This window comes from Natator depressus, chromosome 1, assembly GCF_965152275.1.
Source record: "Natator depressus isolate rNatDep1 chromosome 1, rNatDep2.hap1, whole genome shotgun sequence".
NCBI lineage: Eukaryota > Metazoa > Chordata > Testudines > Cheloniidae > Natator > Natator depressus.
In genome coordinates, this window is record NC_134234.1 from 320,488,100 (window position 1) to 320,508,836 (window position 20,737).

At 43.7% G+C, this 20,737-nt stretch overlaps 1 protein-coding gene across 3 annotated transcripts in view; it reads right to left on the minus strand.

Annotated features, from left to right (window-relative positions):
* Positions 1-20,737, minus strand: part of HBP1 (HMG-box transcription factor 1) — a 34,184-nt gene that overhangs the window by 6,986 nt on the left and 6,461 nt on the right. For all 3 annotated transcript variants that reach the window (XM_074942471.1, XM_074942469.1, XM_074942470.1), the window contains 8 exons: positions 18,757-18,949; positions 17,227-17,461; positions 15,163-15,295; positions 13,616-13,727; positions 13,390-13,502; positions 7,264-7,420; positions 6,506-6,650; positions 1,555-1,881 (listed from right to left, as the gene is read on the minus strand). In XM_074942471.1, the coding sequence (XP_074798572.1) occupies positions 1,555-1,881; positions 6,506-6,650; positions 7,264-7,420; positions 13,390-13,502; positions 13,616-13,727; positions 15,163-15,295; positions 17,227-17,461; positions 18,757-18,949 (1,415 nt within the window). The remainder of the gene's footprint in view (positions 1-1,554; positions 1,882-6,505; positions 6,651-7,263; positions 7,421-13,389; positions 13,503-13,615; positions 13,728-15,162; positions 15,296-17,226; positions 17,462-18,756; positions 18,950-20,737) is intronic.

Genomic DNA, 20,737 nt, shown 5'->3' on the forward strand with positions numbered 1-20,737 from the left:
TTGTGAATACTCCACTAGTATGCCTAAAAGGCTGTTTTGCTGGTCACAAGTTTGTAGAATCGATAAACGTAAAGCTAGTGACTGATGCTGCACTATGTTTTTTGGGTTTTTTTTTTTTTCAAAGACAAAAGCATATATGTGTTCCCATGCACGTCATTTTCCACTAAGGCCCTAACTGTTTCATTCCAGAATGTCAGTTACTTGTTAATCTTCAGTTATTTTTCTCAGCCTAAATCTACAAACGGAAATATTAAAAACTTCCTTGGAATTCACCGAACTGCAGCTCCAGCTTGCTCCATTTGAAATCAGTATTTGAAATGAAATTGTATTATATGTTTTTCTAATTGGCTGTTTTGATTTCTCAGTGATAGTTTTAGTGAATCTGAAGACACACACATTTGCAAAGATGCACCACTGAAGTGACTCCATACCCATTATGGAACTCTATGATACGGTGGAGCAGAGGGATTTAAGGGTTGGGTTATTCGTGCTGCAGGGTTTAATATCTTAACTCTGGGTGAACGCCTTCCCACCATCATCTTGTATATAAGCTGGCAGCCAATTATTCTTCTCAATTTACATTTCTGTAGTTCTGTTACTTTTAGTTTTTGCTAGATTTAGTACTGTAATTTATAAGAAATTATTCTATTCTCATATAGAGGCAAAAGATTTCTTTTCAGAACTTATATATAAAAAACACTCAAACATTTTATAAATAATATACACAAACATACCTATGTATGTATATAGATATAAAAACATATATTATTTGTATCTGATATGTACAAACATTTATATATAATAGATATCTTTGTCTAAACATTATATATAAACTGTTTGTATGTATACGTATATAAAAATAAAATTTACACACACATCAACACATAGACCCATTTAACCCTTCTTGCCAGGGATAGCTACCTATTACTCACCACTGGTAACTAGGTAACTGGATTTTTCAAGCTTTGTTGTGCAAGCAAAAGAATGACATGGGAACAGTTAAAACATTATTGCTTGGATTACAACACCACTTAGAAACCCTAATCAAGGATCAGGGCCCCACTGTTCTAGATGATGTATAGACAGAGGCAAAAAGACAAACACTCCTTGCCCCAAAGAGCTTACAATCTTACGTCAAGACACAATCAGAGGTTGGGAGGCAAGATATAAAAATCTCCTTTCCCTGCTGTAACACAGGAAACACAGTATTTCTTTCCCTGAACGAATCTTACCAAAACGTACAAAGTCTGTGTGCACTGCACACACACAAACATTGCTCAAATGCTTCTGAGGGCAGGATGAAGTCTACATAAAGCTACAATAAGAGTAAGTAGATATTAAACCAGTTTCTCCCCTGACACTGGTTGTCAAGTTCACTGAGGTCTGAAGCCTCTGCTTAAGTTTGGCCTTCTGTGAGCAATGTTGTTTCTTAGAACAATACATACACATTTTATTTCACTTGCAAAACTTAATTTGTTATAAGTTTAAAAATGGGACTTGCAAACTTTGCTAGATCGATTATATGGTCAAAACTAAGAAGTTGAGTACCGTTACCTGTTATCTTTCCCTGGATACATCTGAGTATATTCGACTCTGTACTTTTTGGCAAAAAGCATGAAGGCATTCATTGGTCTTTTGCATTTGTTAGGAGAAGTGGCACTCATAGTACTTGCAGTCCCTGAGCTGTGGCTTTTGCCAGCTTTACTACACAAAGAACTGGAGGAAAGCTGTGATGATCCATCAGACACACAGTTTTTACTGCATTCTGATCTCTCAAAGTCTTGACTGCCCGATCCTCCACAAGATAAAGAAGCGCGACGCTGACGAGCCATGCTGCTTAATACATAAACTGCAGAAGAATCCATTGGTGTAAAATCATAACTAGAATGAAAAGATACATCACTTGATTAGAAAGTAAATCAATTAGAATGAAATGTACAGGTCCTACTTTTTAAATCTATGTTGATTCCTGAACAATCCCTAATTAATTGTTCCACTGTTCATTTTTAGAGTTCTTTTGCTTCACCCAAAACATACATACATCCAGCTATAATGTACTTAGTCTGGACCCGATACAGAGATTAGTCAACAACTTCGGTAGATGCACCACAATGTGGTGGTGGGATGCAACTGTCCAAGATCTGCTGTTGTTTACTACTGACTCTCCCCTTGTATGCCGGTTGTAGTTCTGGTCTCATTTCACCTCCTTTTGGAATAACGTTCTTTTATTTCTGCTTTGGACCTTAGTCCACCTTCTGCTTTTGTCTCTGTTACAGCTCAAGGCAGGTGATTGAACTCAAGGCCTGGTGTGTGATGGTTGCTGGTAGTGACAATTCATTTGAGGACCCTGACTAAATAGCACTTGGGAGAGTACAACCACTTTTTCACCCATAAAGTGATTCAGAGCTCAAAGGCCAGAGAGGAAAAGTGGAGTCCAGAGGGCATCTGAGCCCCACCAGTGGGAGCCAATCCTGCAGAAACCAACAGGCCACCAAAGCTCACCACACAGTAATAAGGGCCACGTCTGCTCTGGCAGTGTATGTGGGGACCAGCATCTTCCTCCCTGACTTTAGTGGCTCCTCTTGCCAGAGGCTGTCAGGAGACTCAGGCAACGATCACTGCATCAGGTCACCTTTTCAAGGTTTCACTTACAACCATGACATCTAGAAACAATTGTTTTTAAATGACAACTTAGATTCCTACATCATATACATGCCTTACTCAAATCCCAACGAGAAAGAACTAAGCTGAGGAGGCCAGTGGAACCCAGCAGAGATAAACATATTTTGAACATCTATTCTACACAATTTACTGTGAGTGGCATCTGATTCTGGTGTCTCAAGTTGGAAGCGGGCAGAATTTGGTTTGTGGACAAAATCTGGGAGAGTACTTTTTTCCTTCACTTTGAGCCCTAAATAAGCCCATCAGTAGCTATGTGACGCTTTAGTATAGTATTTAAAATATATACATACTTTTGTTTAATATATATTATGGAAGAGTCAGTAGTGACTTCATAGTTAAGGTTGTGTTGAAAATTGCACTTAAAGAAGGACTAACGTCTATGTAAACGTTACATATTTACATTTTTATTATACACAATATGCTTCGGTATATTTAATATTATGAAAAACAGCATCTCCATAAACCTTCCAGAAAAAGCCTGTAGTGCGTTTATAATTTTTTATATTAACAGCAAATATAAAACCACACTACTCACAGAGACTACCATGATAAACAATGTCTTCACAAACAACCGCTTTAGTCACACTTTTGTATTTAAATAGCAATTTTCATTGAAAAATTAACACAGATACAATACATGATTTAATTCAATTGATACAGTACATGCTTTAATTCAGAGATGATAATCTTCCACCCTCCAGTGGCAGAAGTGTGAGAATTCCACCATTAGAGAGGAGGTGGGTGAGGTAATATCTTTTATTGGACCAACTTTTGTGAGTGAGTGGAGCTTACACAGAGCTCTTCTTCAGGTCTCGGAAAGTTACTCAGAGTGTCACTGCTAACTACAAGGTGGAGAAGATTGTTTAGCATAAGTAGTTAACACATTTCAAGGGACCATTCAAGGTGAGTGGCCTGTTAACACCCCTCAGTCACAGGGAGGAAAGGAAGAGTGGAAGGGAAGCAGCTGGGGAAGGTTGTTAGTGAGTTACAGGTTGTTGTAATAAGCCATAAATCCAGTGTCCTGGTTCAGTCCATGATTTTTAATGTCTAGCGAAGTTATGGATTTAAGCTCCCAGGCTTGTCTTTTGAAAGTGTTGTGCGCGTTTCTTTTGAGGATGAGGAATGAGAGGCCATATATAAAGTGATCACTGTGAAAAAAGTGTTCACCCACAGGCGATATGGTCAGGGACGACAGGTTTGTAGAAATTTTGGTGGTGCCCAGAACCCACCCCCCCAAACTCAGTCCCTCACCTGCCTATGGCTCTGGAAGGGAGTTTGGGTGGGGAGAGGAGGTCTGGGGTGCAGGCCCTGGGCTGGGGCAGGGGATTGGGGTGCAGGAAGGGTGCAGGTTCTGGGAGGGAGTTTGCGTGCAGAAGGGGTGAGAGGTTGGGCTTTGGGAGGGAGTTTGGAGTGCAGGCTCTGGGCTGGGGCAGGGGTGCAGAAGGGAGTGAGGGGTGCAGGCTCTAAGAGGGAGTTTGGGGATGGGAGGGGATGCAGAGAGCTGGGGTGCAGGCTCTGGGAGGGAGTTTGGGGGAAGTGGGTAGGGTCTGGGCTTGGGTGGGGGTGCAGGCTCTGGGAAGGAGTTTGGAGGTGGGGGGAGTGTGGGAAAGGGGTTGGGGTGCAGGCTCTGGGAGGGAGTGGGGGGGGGGTGCGGTGCTTACCTGGGGCTCCTAAACAGGGTGGGCCAGGGGCCTCCGCATGCTGCTACCGTCAGGCTCTGCCCCCGCAGCTTCCTATTGACCACAGGGGCACTTGGAGCAGGAGCAGCACGCGTAGACACAGACCCACCCTGCCCAGAGGCCGCAGGGAGGGGCCAGCAGCCACATGGAGCAAGCAGGGGGCAGCGTTTGGGGGGACTGGGGAGCATCCAGGGGCAGAAGGCGGGACCGAAGGAGACACCCGGCTTCAAACATTGCTGGAGGTGGGCCAGGCATATTCCTGGTGTCCAGTCACTACGGGCCCATAGAACTCGCTGCCTATGGATGTGCTGTTTTTGTCTTTTATCCTTTTCCTATGTGAGTTAATTCAAGAGTGTAGTGACTGTTTGCTTTCACCCACATAGTTACTATTGGGGCATTTAGGGTGTTAACTACTTATGCGAAACAATCTGCTCCACCTTGTATTTAGCAGTGACACTCCGAGTGCCTTTCCCAGACCTGAAGAAGAGCTCTGTGTAAGCACGACTCTCTTACTAATACAAGTTGGTCCAATAAAAGATATTACCTCAACCACCTTTCTCTCTAATATCCTGGGACCAACATGGCTACAACAACACTGCATAATTCCACCATGTTTCAGGACACCCTTAACTGCTTACACTATATTTCAGTGCTAACGGCTGTAGTTGGTCATAGCTGGGGAAAACATAAATGGCTAAAATACAGTGTTCCTATGCTCTTAAAAAAAAGAAAAAAGGTACCATTCAATTATCACTCTAAAATACCAATTTGTACCACAAAACTGACTTAAAAATGTGCATAATCCATAAACCCCAATCGTTTTATTTTTAAAACTGAATTGGGCATTTCCATCACCTGCCTGTACTTCCTGTCTGAGATACAGGCTGGAAGTGCTGTTCTGAACAGAAGATCAAAGTAGCATCAGATACCCTGTGACTTGCTTGTCTACAGAGGGGATTTCTTCTTTCCCTTTAGTGCTCTGGGATGGGGCATAGTCATTGTCCAAAATCTGCTTGGAAGAGTACAGAACTGCAAAAGGGGGAAGAGGGTATGGTAAGCTGCTGACAGCCTAGCTTGCCAGCTCAAAGAGGGACAGAGAAATGTGAAAAGAAGCTCTCTGTCTCCCAATGATCCTGCTCCTTCCCTATTTCCAGCTGGGGCCTGGAGTGTGGTTTTTTTTTTTGTTTTTTTTTAAATTTTCTCTGTACTGCTGCCAGCAGCTGTTGCCTCATGATCTCTTCACTGCTTTACTCCTTCTGCCCAAAGAACTAGACAGGGCCTGATAAGTGTCCAGACAGGGGACAGGTAGTTTTTTATTTTTCCTTCATCCCCAAGAATGCTGATTCCCTTTCAGTAGCAGTTTTAGTCCAAAAAAATGGAACAGAAAACTTTAATATTTCCAATAGAAACTGAAAGTTCAAAGTGATCACTGGACCATAATCTGCCGCTGGAAGGGAAGCTGCTGGGGTAATGGGGATAAAGATGGTGTCCAAATCAGCTAGGGAATTTAGGAAGAAAGTAGTATGGGAAAATCAGTTTGATCAAAGCTATTTTCTCTCTTCCTTCTCTCTGAACTGTATCAAAAAGGAATGACAAACTGCAAAATCCTCAAAAATCTGATTAGACAACATTTAAAATGGAGGAACCATATTCCAGGAGCAATGAAGCCATGTCATAGTGGTTGGTTCTTTGGTTACTGGGGAACTGCTCGGATGGCTAAAGACAGTGGACTGTATATGACACATATGCCAACAGCCAACGAATGCATCCTGTAATGGCAAATATTAGGTTATCCAGCCCACCCTACTCCCCCACCCAATGTGGGACTATTCCATACAGTATATTTTCCAGTGCTTTATCTGGTCCAGTTTGAAATGTCCTAAGTAATGGGGCTGTCACCACTTTCTTTGTGAGACTATGCCATAGACTAACAGATTTGACCATCAGAAAGGTTTTCTGACATTTTGCCTGAAGTCTTACTCTCCTATTTATACCCTCTTGTACCATCATAAATAATTCCTCTCCCTCCTGGGAGAACATATTTCACATACTGGTAGATTTACATGCCCACAAGGTTAATGCAACTTTTCTTCTGCATAAAAATGTCACAGAAAAGCAATGAAGCCATTTTATCCAGAAGTTACCTTTTAAACGTATCAAAAACACCTGAATCATCAAAGTTAATGGCATCGGGGTGTCCTGGAGGTAGACACAGATCTCCAATATGCATTTCACAGCATGGAATGCCATGCTGAACCACAGTCAAGCTTGGATAGAAAGACGACCAACCTGCAGGATTAAGAATTAAAATTAGACGAACAGCCTAGTGAGCTCTAGCTCTGATGTCTTAGCAGAGATCAATCACTGCCAATCCCACCTGGCAGAGAGCACAAAAGAAAAACTGGATTTCCCAAAACTGAATTTGAAATAGTAGTTCAGATAAAGTTTTGATTTACTTTCTTCCCAAGAGCAGAATCAGAAACTTCTGCTTGTGTAATTACTGATGTAATATAGTTCATTTTTACCTCATTTACAAGCTTTTTATCCTAGCAAAAAAAGAAACAGAAAACCAAACCAAGTTACCATTTTACCAACTTTAAGTGTCACATTTAGATATAGGAAGCGTCAGTAGCCTCCTTTATTTGCTCTCTCTCTCTTTTTGTCTTTTCTGTGCTATCATATTTGCTAAACCTTTCAAGAAAGGACAACACATTCAATATTTCTACAAACTTTATTGTTTAAATTCCAATATTTCTTTCAAGCAGATTTAGATAATGTGACTGGGGAATACGGCTGCTTTCAACTACTGTGGGAGATAGTTATGAGATATACAGATACTTTTGTAGAAGAATTTATTACATAACTCCTGAGAGTTTTTCTGTACACATACAATATTTCCTACCTTTATTTTTAACATAAAATGGGTGATCCAATCTGCACTCTACGGTGAGTAAGCCATCTTCCACTGTACCAGGATCAAATGTCAACTTCAATACTGACTCACCAAATGAAATACTTTCTTCGTGAGATATCAACTTCAAACCATCAGAACCATAGTCCTAGAAACACACACATGCTTCAGATTTTTCAGAAAAATCTAATACTGTGGATACTGCAAACATATCTTTTTCTGGCACACTGAAAAATAACAGCATTCAAAGGGTTAAAAGAACCCCACAAGCTAATAAGAGACTATGCAACACTCAGAACACATCTATAGATACTCTGTTCAGTTGTTTTACGTTCAGGTTCTCAGACACTATAGTGATGAGCACTGGTCAGATTCAATATGCACTCTTTACAAGAAATGGTTACCTACTGCAACTGTGCTACTTCGAGATGTGATGCAGACATGTATTCCACTTATGTGTGTGCATGCACGGTGCACCAGAGCCAGAGAATTTTGCCTAGCAGTACCCACTGGGGGTGAGGGGCACTTATACCTCGTGCTCATAGCTCCTCCCCTGGCTGTATGAGATGGTACTACCTTGACCACCTTCAGTTCCTTCACACTGAACACCACGACCAGACTCCACTGCAGAGGGGACAAAAGGTGGCTTGTGGAATACACATCTGCATCACATCTGGGAGAACCACAGGTACACTAAGTAACATTTTCTTCTTCTTTGAGTAGATGCAGATGTGTATTCCACTTGGGTGATTCAAAAAAGAGTACCCATCCCAGGAGGTGGGGCTCGGAGTCTATCTAAACAAGAATTGCAGGACTGCCCTACCAAAATTTGCATCTACTCTGGAAGATGTGATAATGGCATCACGGTTCATAAATGTGCAAATGGATGACCATGGAGGAGTCCTGCAAATGTCCAATATTGAGATGTCACCAAGGAATGCTACTGATATGGCTTGCGCTCTCGCAGAATGAGCTCTCATTCACCGAGAAGACATAGCCGAAGATATTTCATATGCAGTCTTGATACAGGATGTTACCCATTTACAGATAATCTGTGAAGGGACTATTTGACCCTTCATATGATCTGGAACAGCTACTGAACACTGCACTTCTTCCTCACTAAGCCAGAAATCAGCCACGCCATGAGATGCAGGGAGCTAAGTGGGGGACGTAAGGTGCGAACAGGTTGAGATGGAGAGGAAGGGGTATGGGAGGTTGAATTGACATCATACGCAGGTCAGAGAACCAACACTGCCTTGGACACGCTGGGGTAATGAGAATTAGCTTGGCCTAGTCCTCTTTCATCTTGACGATGACCTGTGGGATGACTGGGATTGGGGGAAAAGTGTACAGGAGCCGACTGTCAGCTGAGATGGAAAGCGTCAGACAGAGGAGCCTGGACTGAGGCCTCCTGGAGAGCAGAACAGGTGACATTTCCTGTTGTCCCTCATAGCAAACAGGTCGATTGTCAGAATGCCCCACACTACAAAGATGACGTGGAGGATATTTGTCTTCAGGCACTACTTGTGACTCGAGTAAAAATTCCTGCTGAGATGGTCTGCAAGATGATTCTGAAAACTGGGCAAGTGGTCGGCTATCAGAGCAATACTCTCCTCAATGCAGAGCTGCCACAATCTGACTTCCTCTTGGTAGAGCATCCTGGAGTTTGCACCTCCTTGTCTGTTCACATAATACATCGTGATACTGTCAGTAAGTATGTGACCCATGAGCCCCGATACAGTCCAGAAAAGCGTGACATGCATTGTAGATGGGCTGAAGCTCCAGCATGCCGATATAGGGTGAGGACTCCTGCTCCAACTATAGACCTTGAACTTTCAGGACCCCAGATGTGCTCCCCAACCTATCAGGGAGGCATCGGTGACAACAGACCTGGCTGGTAAGGGCCAGACAAAGGGAATGCCCCGACAAACATTCTCCAGAAGTTTCCACCACTGCAAGGAATCCAGAAGTGAAGAGTCGGATAGTCAACTGTCCTGAGCCACATCTGAAGGGGGCGAAGATGCAACTTTGCAACCTGAGCCACCTGCATCTAAGAGGATACGTGGCCCAAAAGCTTCACACACAACCAAACTCTCCTGGAAGGCTGAAAATGCAGACTAAGGCTAGCTAAGGTGATGAATTGCCTGAATGCAGTCATAGAGCAAAAATACTCTCAAGGTGTTTAGGATGAGACCCAATTGGTCGAGCAAGTGCAGTGTAGTGCTGACATGAGAAAGATCTTCCTCTCTGGATCTGCCCCTCACTAACCAGTCATTCAGATATGGGAAGATGTGGATTCCTTTCCTCCAGAGGGACACAGTCGCCATGACCAGGCATTTAGTAAAAACCTGAGGAGCAAAAGAGAGGCCAAAGGGAAATGGTGCTTAGCTGAAACGAATCAAAAGAATTTTCTGTGGCTTGGCAAAATCATCCACAAAGGTCAGGAGCAGCAAACCAGTTGTTCTGAGACAGCGCAGGGAGGATAATCGATGAAGTTCCAAACAGTCACACTATGTATCGGACATATTTTTTGAAGCTCCAAAGATCGAGACAGGGTCTTACCTCTCCCTTGGATTTGGGTACTAGAAAGTACTGGGAATAGAAACCCCTGGTTCTGGAGGAAGCTCCTCCATCATTCCCAAAGCCAGAAGAGAGTGAATCTGCTTGAGGAGCAGTATCTCATGAGAGGGGTCCCTGAAGGGGGACCAGGGGATATGTGGGGGGGGATGGAAAGGCACTGGATGGCATAGCTTGATTTGATGGTGCTTAAGACCCACCTGTCAATGATGACCGAGCCCCAGGCATTTTGAAAGCAAGCTAGCTTGTCCCCAAATGGAGAGATGGAGAGGGGAGCAACAACTGGAACACTGCTCCTGACTAAAGAGTGAAAGTTGGCACTTGGGGGGACAGAAGGGGGGGACAGGGTAAGGCATGTCAACTGGCCAAACCCCAGACCTGAACGCCTCCTTCTCTGGGACCTATGTTCCTTTCTAGGGAAGCAAAAGGCTGCCCAAATGTGTACTACGGATGATACTTTTGCTGCTGCTGCCACCCATCATAGTGGTGCCTCTGCACTGCCAGGATATACACCCCCAAGGACGGTAGAGTAGTCCTAGAGTCTTTGAATAAGTGCAGAATATTGGCTGTCAAAGGGCAAATCCTCTATGGTCTGTTGCACATCGGGAGCAATGCCCAAATTCTGCAGCCACGATGTCCTTCTCATGGTCACTGCCGAGGCCATCGCTCTGGTCGAAGTATCCGCAACGTCCAGCACAGACTCCAATGAAGTCTCAGCCACCAAGAAGCCTTTGGTAATAAAAACCCAAAATTCTTCCCTTGAGGGTTTAGGCAGTTGGTCTGCAAACTTAAGACACAGACATCCAGTTCACAAGTCCTACTTGGACAGCAATATGCATTTGCAAGGAAAAGGAGGTTAAGTCTTCCTACCCACCAGGTCCATCCATTTAATGTCCTCATCCTTGGGAGTGGACTTAAATCCGCACTCCTGAACTCTATTCACTATGGTTACAACTAGGAAATTTGGGACCCTATGCGAGAACGAAACCTGAAATCCCTGCACTGGAACGAAGTAGCGTTTCTCCATGTGCTTCATAGAAGGTACTGAAGCCAGCATGCTCCAGAGCATAAGTTCTCAAACTGGGTGGTGCACCACCCTAGGGAGCACAGACTGTATTCTAGGGGGGCATGAGAAGCTTGGGGCGGGGGGGGGGGGGGAATCTTACTGCGCACATTTTACCCACAGCAATGAAAAACAAGTGAAGCTAATTCCTCCAGACATATCAGGGCTTCAGATGGCACTGTGCATTTTGACGGATTTCTGTTAAGCTTGCATAGCATTATACAAAGTTATTGCTATCTGCACATTAACTGATTTGCTACAACGCAGTGTGCACATTTAATTGTAAGCATGAGGTTTTGCTTTTGCTCTTATTACAATGGATCACTGGCTCATTCATGCAACAGAAAGAAAAAAAACTCAAGTGAAAAACAAAGCCCAAACTGGTTCAAGTGAAGCACCGCCACCACCTATATTGATATACGTACTTGTGGGGGTGAGGGGGGCATAAACTACGGACACAAAAAAGTGGGGCACAATCAAGTAAGTTTGACAACCACTGCTCCACAGAACCCCAGCAGGCTCTAGGAGTACATCATAATAGGGAGGGCAACTCTCCAAGGAGCAGATAGCAGCAGAACATTCAACAACTTATGGGTATTCTCCTGCAGCGACTCTTGCAGGAAGCCAAATGCCGCAAAAGGTCCTGGTATGCCTTGAAAGCCTCTGGTACCAAAGGAGAGGAAGAGCCAGGAACCGTGGAATTATCCAGGGATGAAGATGAAGCGACTAACTGCCAGAGCTGGATCCTGATCCAGAACAGTCAGACCTGAATGGGACGACTCTAGAGGCTCTGGAAGGGGAAGGTTCACTGGTGCCTGGGCCTGTGGAAGATCAACAGTGATCTCGCCTTAGAGTTAGATGAGGAGGTGGACCTCCGCAACCAAGGAGCATCCCACAGATTCCAGGGACGCCACTGGTATGAACAGGTGGCCAGTAGGTGAACAGGCCACTCGTATGACCACTGGTGTCCAGTAGGTGCCAGGCCAGTGCCAGGCCAGGGGCCCCATCCTGACCACAGGATGCATACCAATCCTGGTAACCACAGCACTCCATCCCCAATGCTGGTAAGGTAATGAAAAGAAGGAAGAAACTGACCTGGACCCCAAGGAATCCCGGGCTTCTGGAGATGAGGTGCAGCCAGCTCAGAAGGGGTGAGCTATTTGTCTGACTCATTTATAGCCCAGAATGAAGAGGGAACTGATGCTGATGGTGGAAACGTTACAGCCAGCACCAAATATGCCTCCATTGTTTCCTGAGCTGGAAGCGATGGTTGACCACAGAGTTGGCAGAAGTACCAAGGTGACTGATGGTGCCAAAGCGGAGGACGGTGAGTGCAGCACCAACAGCCGGGGAGCTGAAGGAGTTCCCTGATGCCCAGCTTGGCACCAGCCCCACTTCCACTGACTGTAAAAGGGAAACACTGGGGTGCGGTGCTGATGGACCCAAAGGGGGTATAAACAATGCAAGCCCTGGCAAAGGCCTGGAGCAAGGGCAAGCTAAGGACAGAAAAGCAGAGGAGCCACCTGATATGCCACCAGCATGGAAACAGTCAGTGCTAGCACTGCCCTTGTTGGTACTGGACTCAACGGATGCCCTGGGGCCAGAACCGTGGTACGGGGCCTCTGACCTCCCTGCACAGTACCAGAGAGTGGTTGACAGGACCTGCTCTAATCTGCACATTGGCATTCACACTGTGCTAGTCTGTGCTCCTCCAGGAGGAGGCAGATGACCTTGAACGGCCTCAATTGGTCTTATGTGATCTTTTCCTTGGCGCACCTTAGGGGGAACAACTACTCTGTCTGCTCCAGCTCCAGACAGCACTCTCAGAACCCAAAGGCAACCTCCGATCCAATGTAGGCCTCAGAGCTGAACCAAGCCACCTGGCCTGTTCAAGCAGGTGCTGCTTTAGACGAAGATCCCTCACCACCTGAATCCGCATCGTGAACAATTTGCAAACACTCCTTGACATGGGCTTCACCTACGCACAGCAAGCACCATGTGTGATGGGAATCGCTTCCCCACATGACAGATAATGTTTAAACCCTGGTGAGAGCATCTCTAGGGAAATACTTCAACTAAAGCTAACTAACAAAAAATCTAACACACACTATACTAAGGATACTAATTAACTATATACAAACTAAAAAAAGTCACTAAGAAATAGAGAAGTTGTGAGGTTGGGAACCACATGGAGCTCTGACTCCAGCCACAGCTGATAAGAAGGAACTGAGGGGAGTCACGGCAGCGCTAACTCATAAAGCCAGGGGAGGGTTTATGAGTACCTGTCTCTTATGGGTACTGCTAAACAAAATTCTCCAGCTCCAGTGCGCTGGGCACACAGACACCTAAGCAGAATACACAGCTGCATCTACTCAAAAAAAGAACCCTCCTGATGCAACAAGACGTGGATAATGTTGCACACAATATAAGCACTGTACTTCGGTTACTGCAAAGGATTCAATACATTAAAGGACTACCTTGTAAGTTCCCATTAGGAGATCGTCCTCATTTTCACAGCCTTCAGCTGTAACAAAATGTTCAACTGTCTGCCATTCTTTGTTGTGTCCTTTGTGAAAACATAAACGTGTGCCTGATGTTTGGAAGAAAAAAAAAAAAAAAAAAGGTCAGTAAGTTTCTGTCAAAAGAAGGAGCTGTTATTTAAAAAAAAAAAAAAAAAAGATCCTACAATGAATGCCATGTTACCTTTTAAAAAACAGTGCCAAACAGTTGAGGGCCAAGAGTGGCACCATCCTAGATCATCGTCGTCTGAAAGCGACGACATGCAGAAAATACCAGACTCTGATTCACTACTTGCCTATTCAGAAAACAAAAATATATAAATGATTTAGCAAATATCTTTAGGTCTAATTCTGAAAATATTTATGCATGTGCTTAACTTTTACACACTGACTTCAAGCTGAGGATTCTAAAATGAGGATTCCTTGGAAACAGGGATACAAAGGCTCAAGGGAAGGGGAGCAAATCTGAACCAGTGCTCAATTTCATGCTTGTCTATTTGAGGAACAGAGCCATCACCTTTCTGGCCAAGGTCTAGACGCCATTTTTTTCACAACCCTTCGACTCCATTCCTCAGTCAGCTACAGGGAACACTTTTGCAATACCCAACGCATCCCATTATCCCACAATGTGCCTAAATGTGTTGTCAGTCTCCAGGGCCTCATACTCTTTCCACTAAAGCCAATGAGAGTTTTGCCACGGAGTTTAGTGGGAACAGCATCAGACCCAAAGACGAACAGACAGCAGTTAGAGCTAAGAAACACACATGGCAATCTATGTTCCCTGTAGAGCCACGCAGCAAGCTCTCAAGGGTTGTGCAGGCAGGCAGGGAGAGGTGCCCCTTCCTTGGCCCAGCCCAGTTCCGCCAGAGCTGCTGGGGAGAGGAGCTCCTCCCTCAGCTTAGCACAGCCCCACTGGAGAGAGGCACCCAGCCCCCGACCCGGCCCAGCTCTGCTGCTGCAGTTGGGGAGAGGTGCCTCTCACCCGACCCCGAGCTGCTGTGGCTATAGAGGGCTAGGAGTAGGGGGAGAGGAAGTCCCATAGCAGCCTACGCCCCAAACCCCCCATCCCAGAGCCCGTACTCCTTGCACCTCAACCCTCTGCCCTAGCCCTGAGTCCCCTCCTACACCCCAATCTCCTCATCCCCACCCCACAGCATGTGCCACCAACCAGAGCCCTCACCCCCCACCCCAACCCTCTGCCCCAGCCCTGAGCCCCTTCCCACACTCCGAACCCGTCAGCCCCACCCCTACCACATGAATTTTGTTATGTGCACCAATATGACCATGGTCATATTGGTGCACATAACAAAATTCAATCTGCACATGGACATAAAAAATTAGAGGGAACACCAATGGCAATGTAGACCATGATCTTGAGGCTGGTCCTTTGTTCATATCTTTAAGGGTTTGGGGCATCGCTTCTTTCACAATACCAACACATGTAGGATCAAAATACAATAATTAAATAAGAACTTATTATTTCCTCCTCTGCATTTCCTATTACACCTACTCTGTATATGTTTTAAATTGTAATCTCTTTGGGTAACAGACTTATTTTTGTCTCGGGTACAAGCTAGTGATAAAAAAATGATAATGGGGAATCTAGCTTACAATAGGAAGGATTTTAGGAATGTATACATTTTATTCTTGTACTTTCTTCTGTTTCTGAAAACTTTTGTCTACCTGTCCTGATTCTTCACATAATTTAACAAGCATTTCAGGACAACTCACCCTTTCATGTCTGACTGGTGTTTCATCTAAGTGATGCTTAGAGAAGCTAGAATCACTCTTTGGGGATCCTGGTGGAGGACGTGCATAGGAATGTAAACTTTTGCTTGTTGCTATTATATGAACAGGAGATGATCTACAATGAAAAATTAATTTTTATTAAAATAAAACTTGGTATTTTGGCATCACAAGATTATGCTATTACTCTAAATAGATTTTCTTTTACAATTATTTTTCATATAGAAATTTCAATCCAAAAGACAATACTCTTTGTCTACAGCCAAACTTTGTGTGTAAACATCTTGCCTGTGTTAACATTTTACACACAGACAGACGTATACACACAACTTTCCCTTACACACAGTTGAATTTATCATTAAACCATTCCATCCAAAATAGGCAGACATTTAGCACATTGTGTAGGAGCAATTTAATACCCATGTTTAGTGATTTAACTCGGGTTCTTAAGCTTTTATATATGCAGCCATTAGGCAATCTGCCCTAGTGACTGCATATATAAGCCATAAGCCATCCCATCTACCATACCCCATAAAAGTCTTCACACTTTCATCACACAATTATTTGCAGTTTTTCTTCCGGAATTATGACTTTAGTCCATACCTTTCCTTAGCGTCTCAGCCAATTTCTAATACAACCAGGTATGCATGACAATAACAATGCAGAAAGTTTTTAAAAAGTGACAAGATCATTCCTTACCCAAATGAGAAGTTACCCTAAAAATACAATATATTGCCACAGTTCTGCTGCTGCGGCATCATTCCCACACTTACATGTGGGAGGACTGGCGCTGCATAGACCGGAGAGCCATAAGAAACAAGCCAACACCCCAGACTCCAACTAAACCCACAGAGCAGCTTTCAATCTAAGCACCCTTTGCCACAAGTCTGGTTGGCTCTCATGCTATGCTTCCACTACTTGTGACACAAGGTATGTCTACAGTGCAACTGGGAGGTATGATTGCAGCACATGTAGAAATACTCAAGCATGCTTTGATCTAGCTAGATCAATGCTAGTTTGGATAGGTCTACACATGCTGCAATCACACCTCCCGATTGCAGTGCAGATATACCTATAGTCTCTCATACAGCTGCACAGCAGGACGAGTATATTGTGACCTCTTTGTGGTGAGAGACTGCCTAGCACTGTTCAACTTCATTCCATATAGACAATTATGAAGCTGCTGCAATAGGCTCTAAAACAGGGGTGGGGAAACTACAGCCCGGGGGCCACATCCGGCCCTCCAGATGTTTTAATCCACCCCTCAAGCTCCTGCTGGGGAGTGAGGTCCGGGGCTTGCCCTGCTCTGACACTCCAGCCGGGAAGCGCGGTCAGGCGTTTGCCCTGCTCTGCACGTGCCGTGGGTCCGCACAGCTCTCGGAAGCAGCATGTCCCCCCTCTGGCTCCTACACGTAGGGGCAAACAGGGGGCTCCGCACGCTGCCCCCGCCCCAAGCGTGACTCACACAGCTCCCATTGGCCGGGAACCACGGCCAATGCGAGCTGCAGGGGTGGCACCTGCGGATGGGACAGTGGGCAGAGCCACTGGCTACGCCTCCCAGTAGGAGCCGGAGGCGGGACATGCTGCTGTTTCCAGGAGTTGCCTGAGGTAAACGCTGCCTGGAGCCTGCACCCCTAACCCCTTCTGTTGCCCCAACCCCCTGCCCCAGGCTTGATCCCCTTCCCGCCCTCCAAACCCCTTGGTCCCAGCCCGGAGTCCCCTCCCACACCCTGAAGTCCTCATTTCTGGCCCCACCCCAACCCCCAATTTCGTGAGCATTCATGGCCTGCCATACAATTTCCATACCCAGATGTGGCCCTTGGACCAAAAAGTTTGCCCACCCCTGCTCTAAAAAGAGTCCCATACTGTATTCTGGGAAAGGAATGTGGCTATCATGCAGGAATGGAAAGATCAAAAACACGGTTAAAATAGGGAATGTTCAGAGCTTCAGTTGGGACACAGAGCCCTCTGAGGAATAAAGGAAATGTCTGTAACAACAAACAATATTGCATATTTCAGAACTAAAAGAACCAAAATGAATGCCTGTACCTATTATAAAAAGAACACTGCATGAGAGGACTCTGTGGACTAGTGGCTATGTTTGCCAGTTCTGTCAACCAGTTCACCCCATTCTCACAAGAATAAGCACTTTCTGAATTGTTATTTGAGGTATGCTGGTTCCATGAAGGCCCTGAATATTCTTGATGTGAAACATCTGTACCAAGCTGAAAGAGCGCAGTTGGGGTAGAATCGGTCTGAACAGCCTGTAGTTCAGGAAGATCATCTACAAACAAGTGCACAAGAAATCACGCTTATTTCCATGGCTGAATTTTACTTTACAATAGTGGATAAAAGAATCTGTGGTGAACAAAAGGAGAAGGGACACAGTAACTTAAAAAACTTCTAAATAGCAATTATCTGTGCTTCTCAAACCCCTTTATCACATCTATATTACTTATACAGAGCTGCAGACATGACAGTATAGAATGCCTCTCTAAATTCCTATTTTTTACTTTTAGGCAATAATTTTAATAAAAAAATTAAACTGAACAGATCCTTTCAAAGATCAAGTTATGAGTACAAATAAATACACACAAAATGTGGTTCTGATAGCAGATGCAGTATTTTTAAGGTTTAATTAGACCAACATTTGGGGGGGAAACAGCATCAGTCTGAGCCTGATGAATCAGTAAATTAAGTTACTGTGCATCTTTACACTACACCACTTAAAATGTTCAATGAATATCAAGCACTACAATCTATCTGCTTTAACAGGAAAGCCTCTACAAAATGCTGAACATCCAGGGCTATTTCTGTCGAAGTTTCACAGCTAATCTGGAGAAACATATTTCAGAAGCCATGAATGTAGCAGTTATTCATATATATGACCAGCAGCCTACACATTTTACATATTAAACATTCTTGCGAAAGCAGACTCCCCCATTTGTTATTTAAGTTCTTACTGCAGACAATATACACTCTACTCCTGTGTAATTTAATAACATTATTGTACTTCATGTACTGAACTACTGTGTAACTTCATATAACCTGAATATATGAATATTTATTAAATATTTTACTGATTACACATTATTCAATGATTTATATACTGCTTTTCTTGAGCATAATAGCAATGAAGCTGAATGTTCCTCTAGGCCAGAATCTGCATTTGGACTTGGACCTGGGAGATGAGATGTGAAGCTCTGTCTGTGTACTTCTTCCCTAACAAAAAGAACTTCACTGGAAGTTGTGAGCAGAAACTTACAGCCCAGAGTTAAGAAAGAAAGTTTCTGTCAACATCTGCTTGTACGTGAATGTGGCAGGAGCTGGGGATGGGCTAAACAGGGAAACCATTGTGCCTCAGAACTGTAATATGGCATGATACATCAACTATAATACTATGCATATTTCCTGTACTAATAAAAAACACAAGTAAACGTAGAAAGAGGAAAATTCTGTCTGCTTCTGTTGTTACTCCATGTGTGTAACTTGCATGGACTTCAATAGGAATTTCACACATGGAGCAGCTACAGAACTAGGCCCTTTATGTAGCTTTTAGAAAACTATTAAATTCTTTACCAAGCTCCATGTGCTCATCACAGGATGCATATCCAGGAGAAGATGGCAGGTTCTCATTACATTTCAGTAACTCCAATGACTCACTCATCCCTGAAGTTCTCTTGTCCACTACAAACAGGAGTTTCTGTACTGCATTAGGCATTTGATTCGTCTTCACTTCCCACACCATGTTAGGATGCTTCAAATTTTCTGACTTTGAAAAGACACAAGATTACACGCATAAAAATTATGAAACATTAGGTGTGTTATGTAGCTCCATATACAAATTGTTGCCTTATCACCAAGCCCTCCCTTATCCAAAAATCTTATCTACAACTTCTAACTTCTTGTATTACCAAAATGCTTAGTTATAGTGGAGAACAAAAAGCCAATTTAGTAAGTTTCATTACACATTTCAATTGCATTGACTGCTTGTTTTCTTCATTTCCTAGAATCTTGGTGCTGTAACATTTAAAACAAAAGGAATATTACTAAATGTTAGTACCAACTGTGAGAGGAACAGGTGGTTATTCTGCACAACTGCTGTTCCCTAAAGATTAGAAAACTTTCTTTTTTAGCTGTAATAATTTGGTGTATTTACTGATCTTTCAGGTAATGACGGACTAAAGCTACTGTAACAGGATTCACGGCTACTTTCAAAAAATATCACTGAAAAGGTAATCATGGGTGTTTTATAACAGGGCAGAATACAAGGAAATGGATAACTGACAAAGAAAATTCCAAGACACAAGAAAATTAAATGTGCGCCCCATATGCACTATAATATTTTGAAGAATAATCTTCCCTCTGCTCTACGTATACAGAAAACTGCCATCTGATGGTTAGGCAGGTTGTGGTTGAGATTATCGCAATTCATTGGCTATCACCTGTGCACGCAGCAAGTCTGTGCTAAAATAGCCTATTTTTGTTACCATACCCTCGTATACGCTTGTTTCATCCACTTCACACCCTGTCTTTTAGATTGTATACTCTTTGGGCTGACTGCTATTTACTATGTACAGTGCCTAGTACAATGGGGCCCTGACCTGGCTGAGGCCTCTACATGCTACCACAATATAAATAATAAAAACCGACAATAATAATAATAGGGAAGATTTTCAAAGGCATACAGGACAGTTAAGCCTAACTCTCCCATTTGTTCCTTTGAAAATCTCCCACAAACAAACAGACTTCCGCTACCACAATGAAATTATTTGACACTATTGCACACGTCTTATTTTCATTTATGGCCGGTTTTGGTGTGTCTACTAAGTCATTAATGTTTTCTTTAGTGGGGAAACACAATGGCAGAGGTACTTTTGGGGCCATGAGTATTCTTCACCATTTATTAATTAATTATTATTTATATTACTGTAGCACCATTTCAAGCTGAGGAGAGCTAAACAGGACTTCTAATTGCCTCATATACATTCAACACAAAGGATAGCAAAATAATGCCCTGTGGTATTCTGCATAAGAGGGACTTCAGAAGCAGAAGAACAACTGCCAATAACTACCCACAGGGAGGTTTCATTTAAGGCCTGAGCCAGCTATCACTGGAGTCAGTGGGAGTCTTTTCATTGACTTCAATCAGACTTGTACAATGCTATTAAAAAGCTGCACAGCCACATGAGCAATACTATCCACCTTTACCAGAAACGACATCTGTGTCAGCAACACTTTGAAGTCAACAGCATCAAGGACTTACACTCCCAAACTTCTCCTCATACTTTAGTATATAGCTATCCCTTATTCAGCCAAACAGGCATAGCAAAATGCAAGGAAGCACATTACTACTGCTGTTCAGCTCTCATCAGTTCAAACCCCACAACAGTTTCACCACGAATGTCACAGAAAGGAAAACACAGAAGCTAACTATAAATTAAAAAGAAAAATAAACAATTAGTAAAAATTAGTATTTGTATTCCTATTGGAAGAATTTTCTTGAAAGCATGGCCCGCTGCATTATCTCCATTGAGGACAGTAGAAATGAAGAACATCA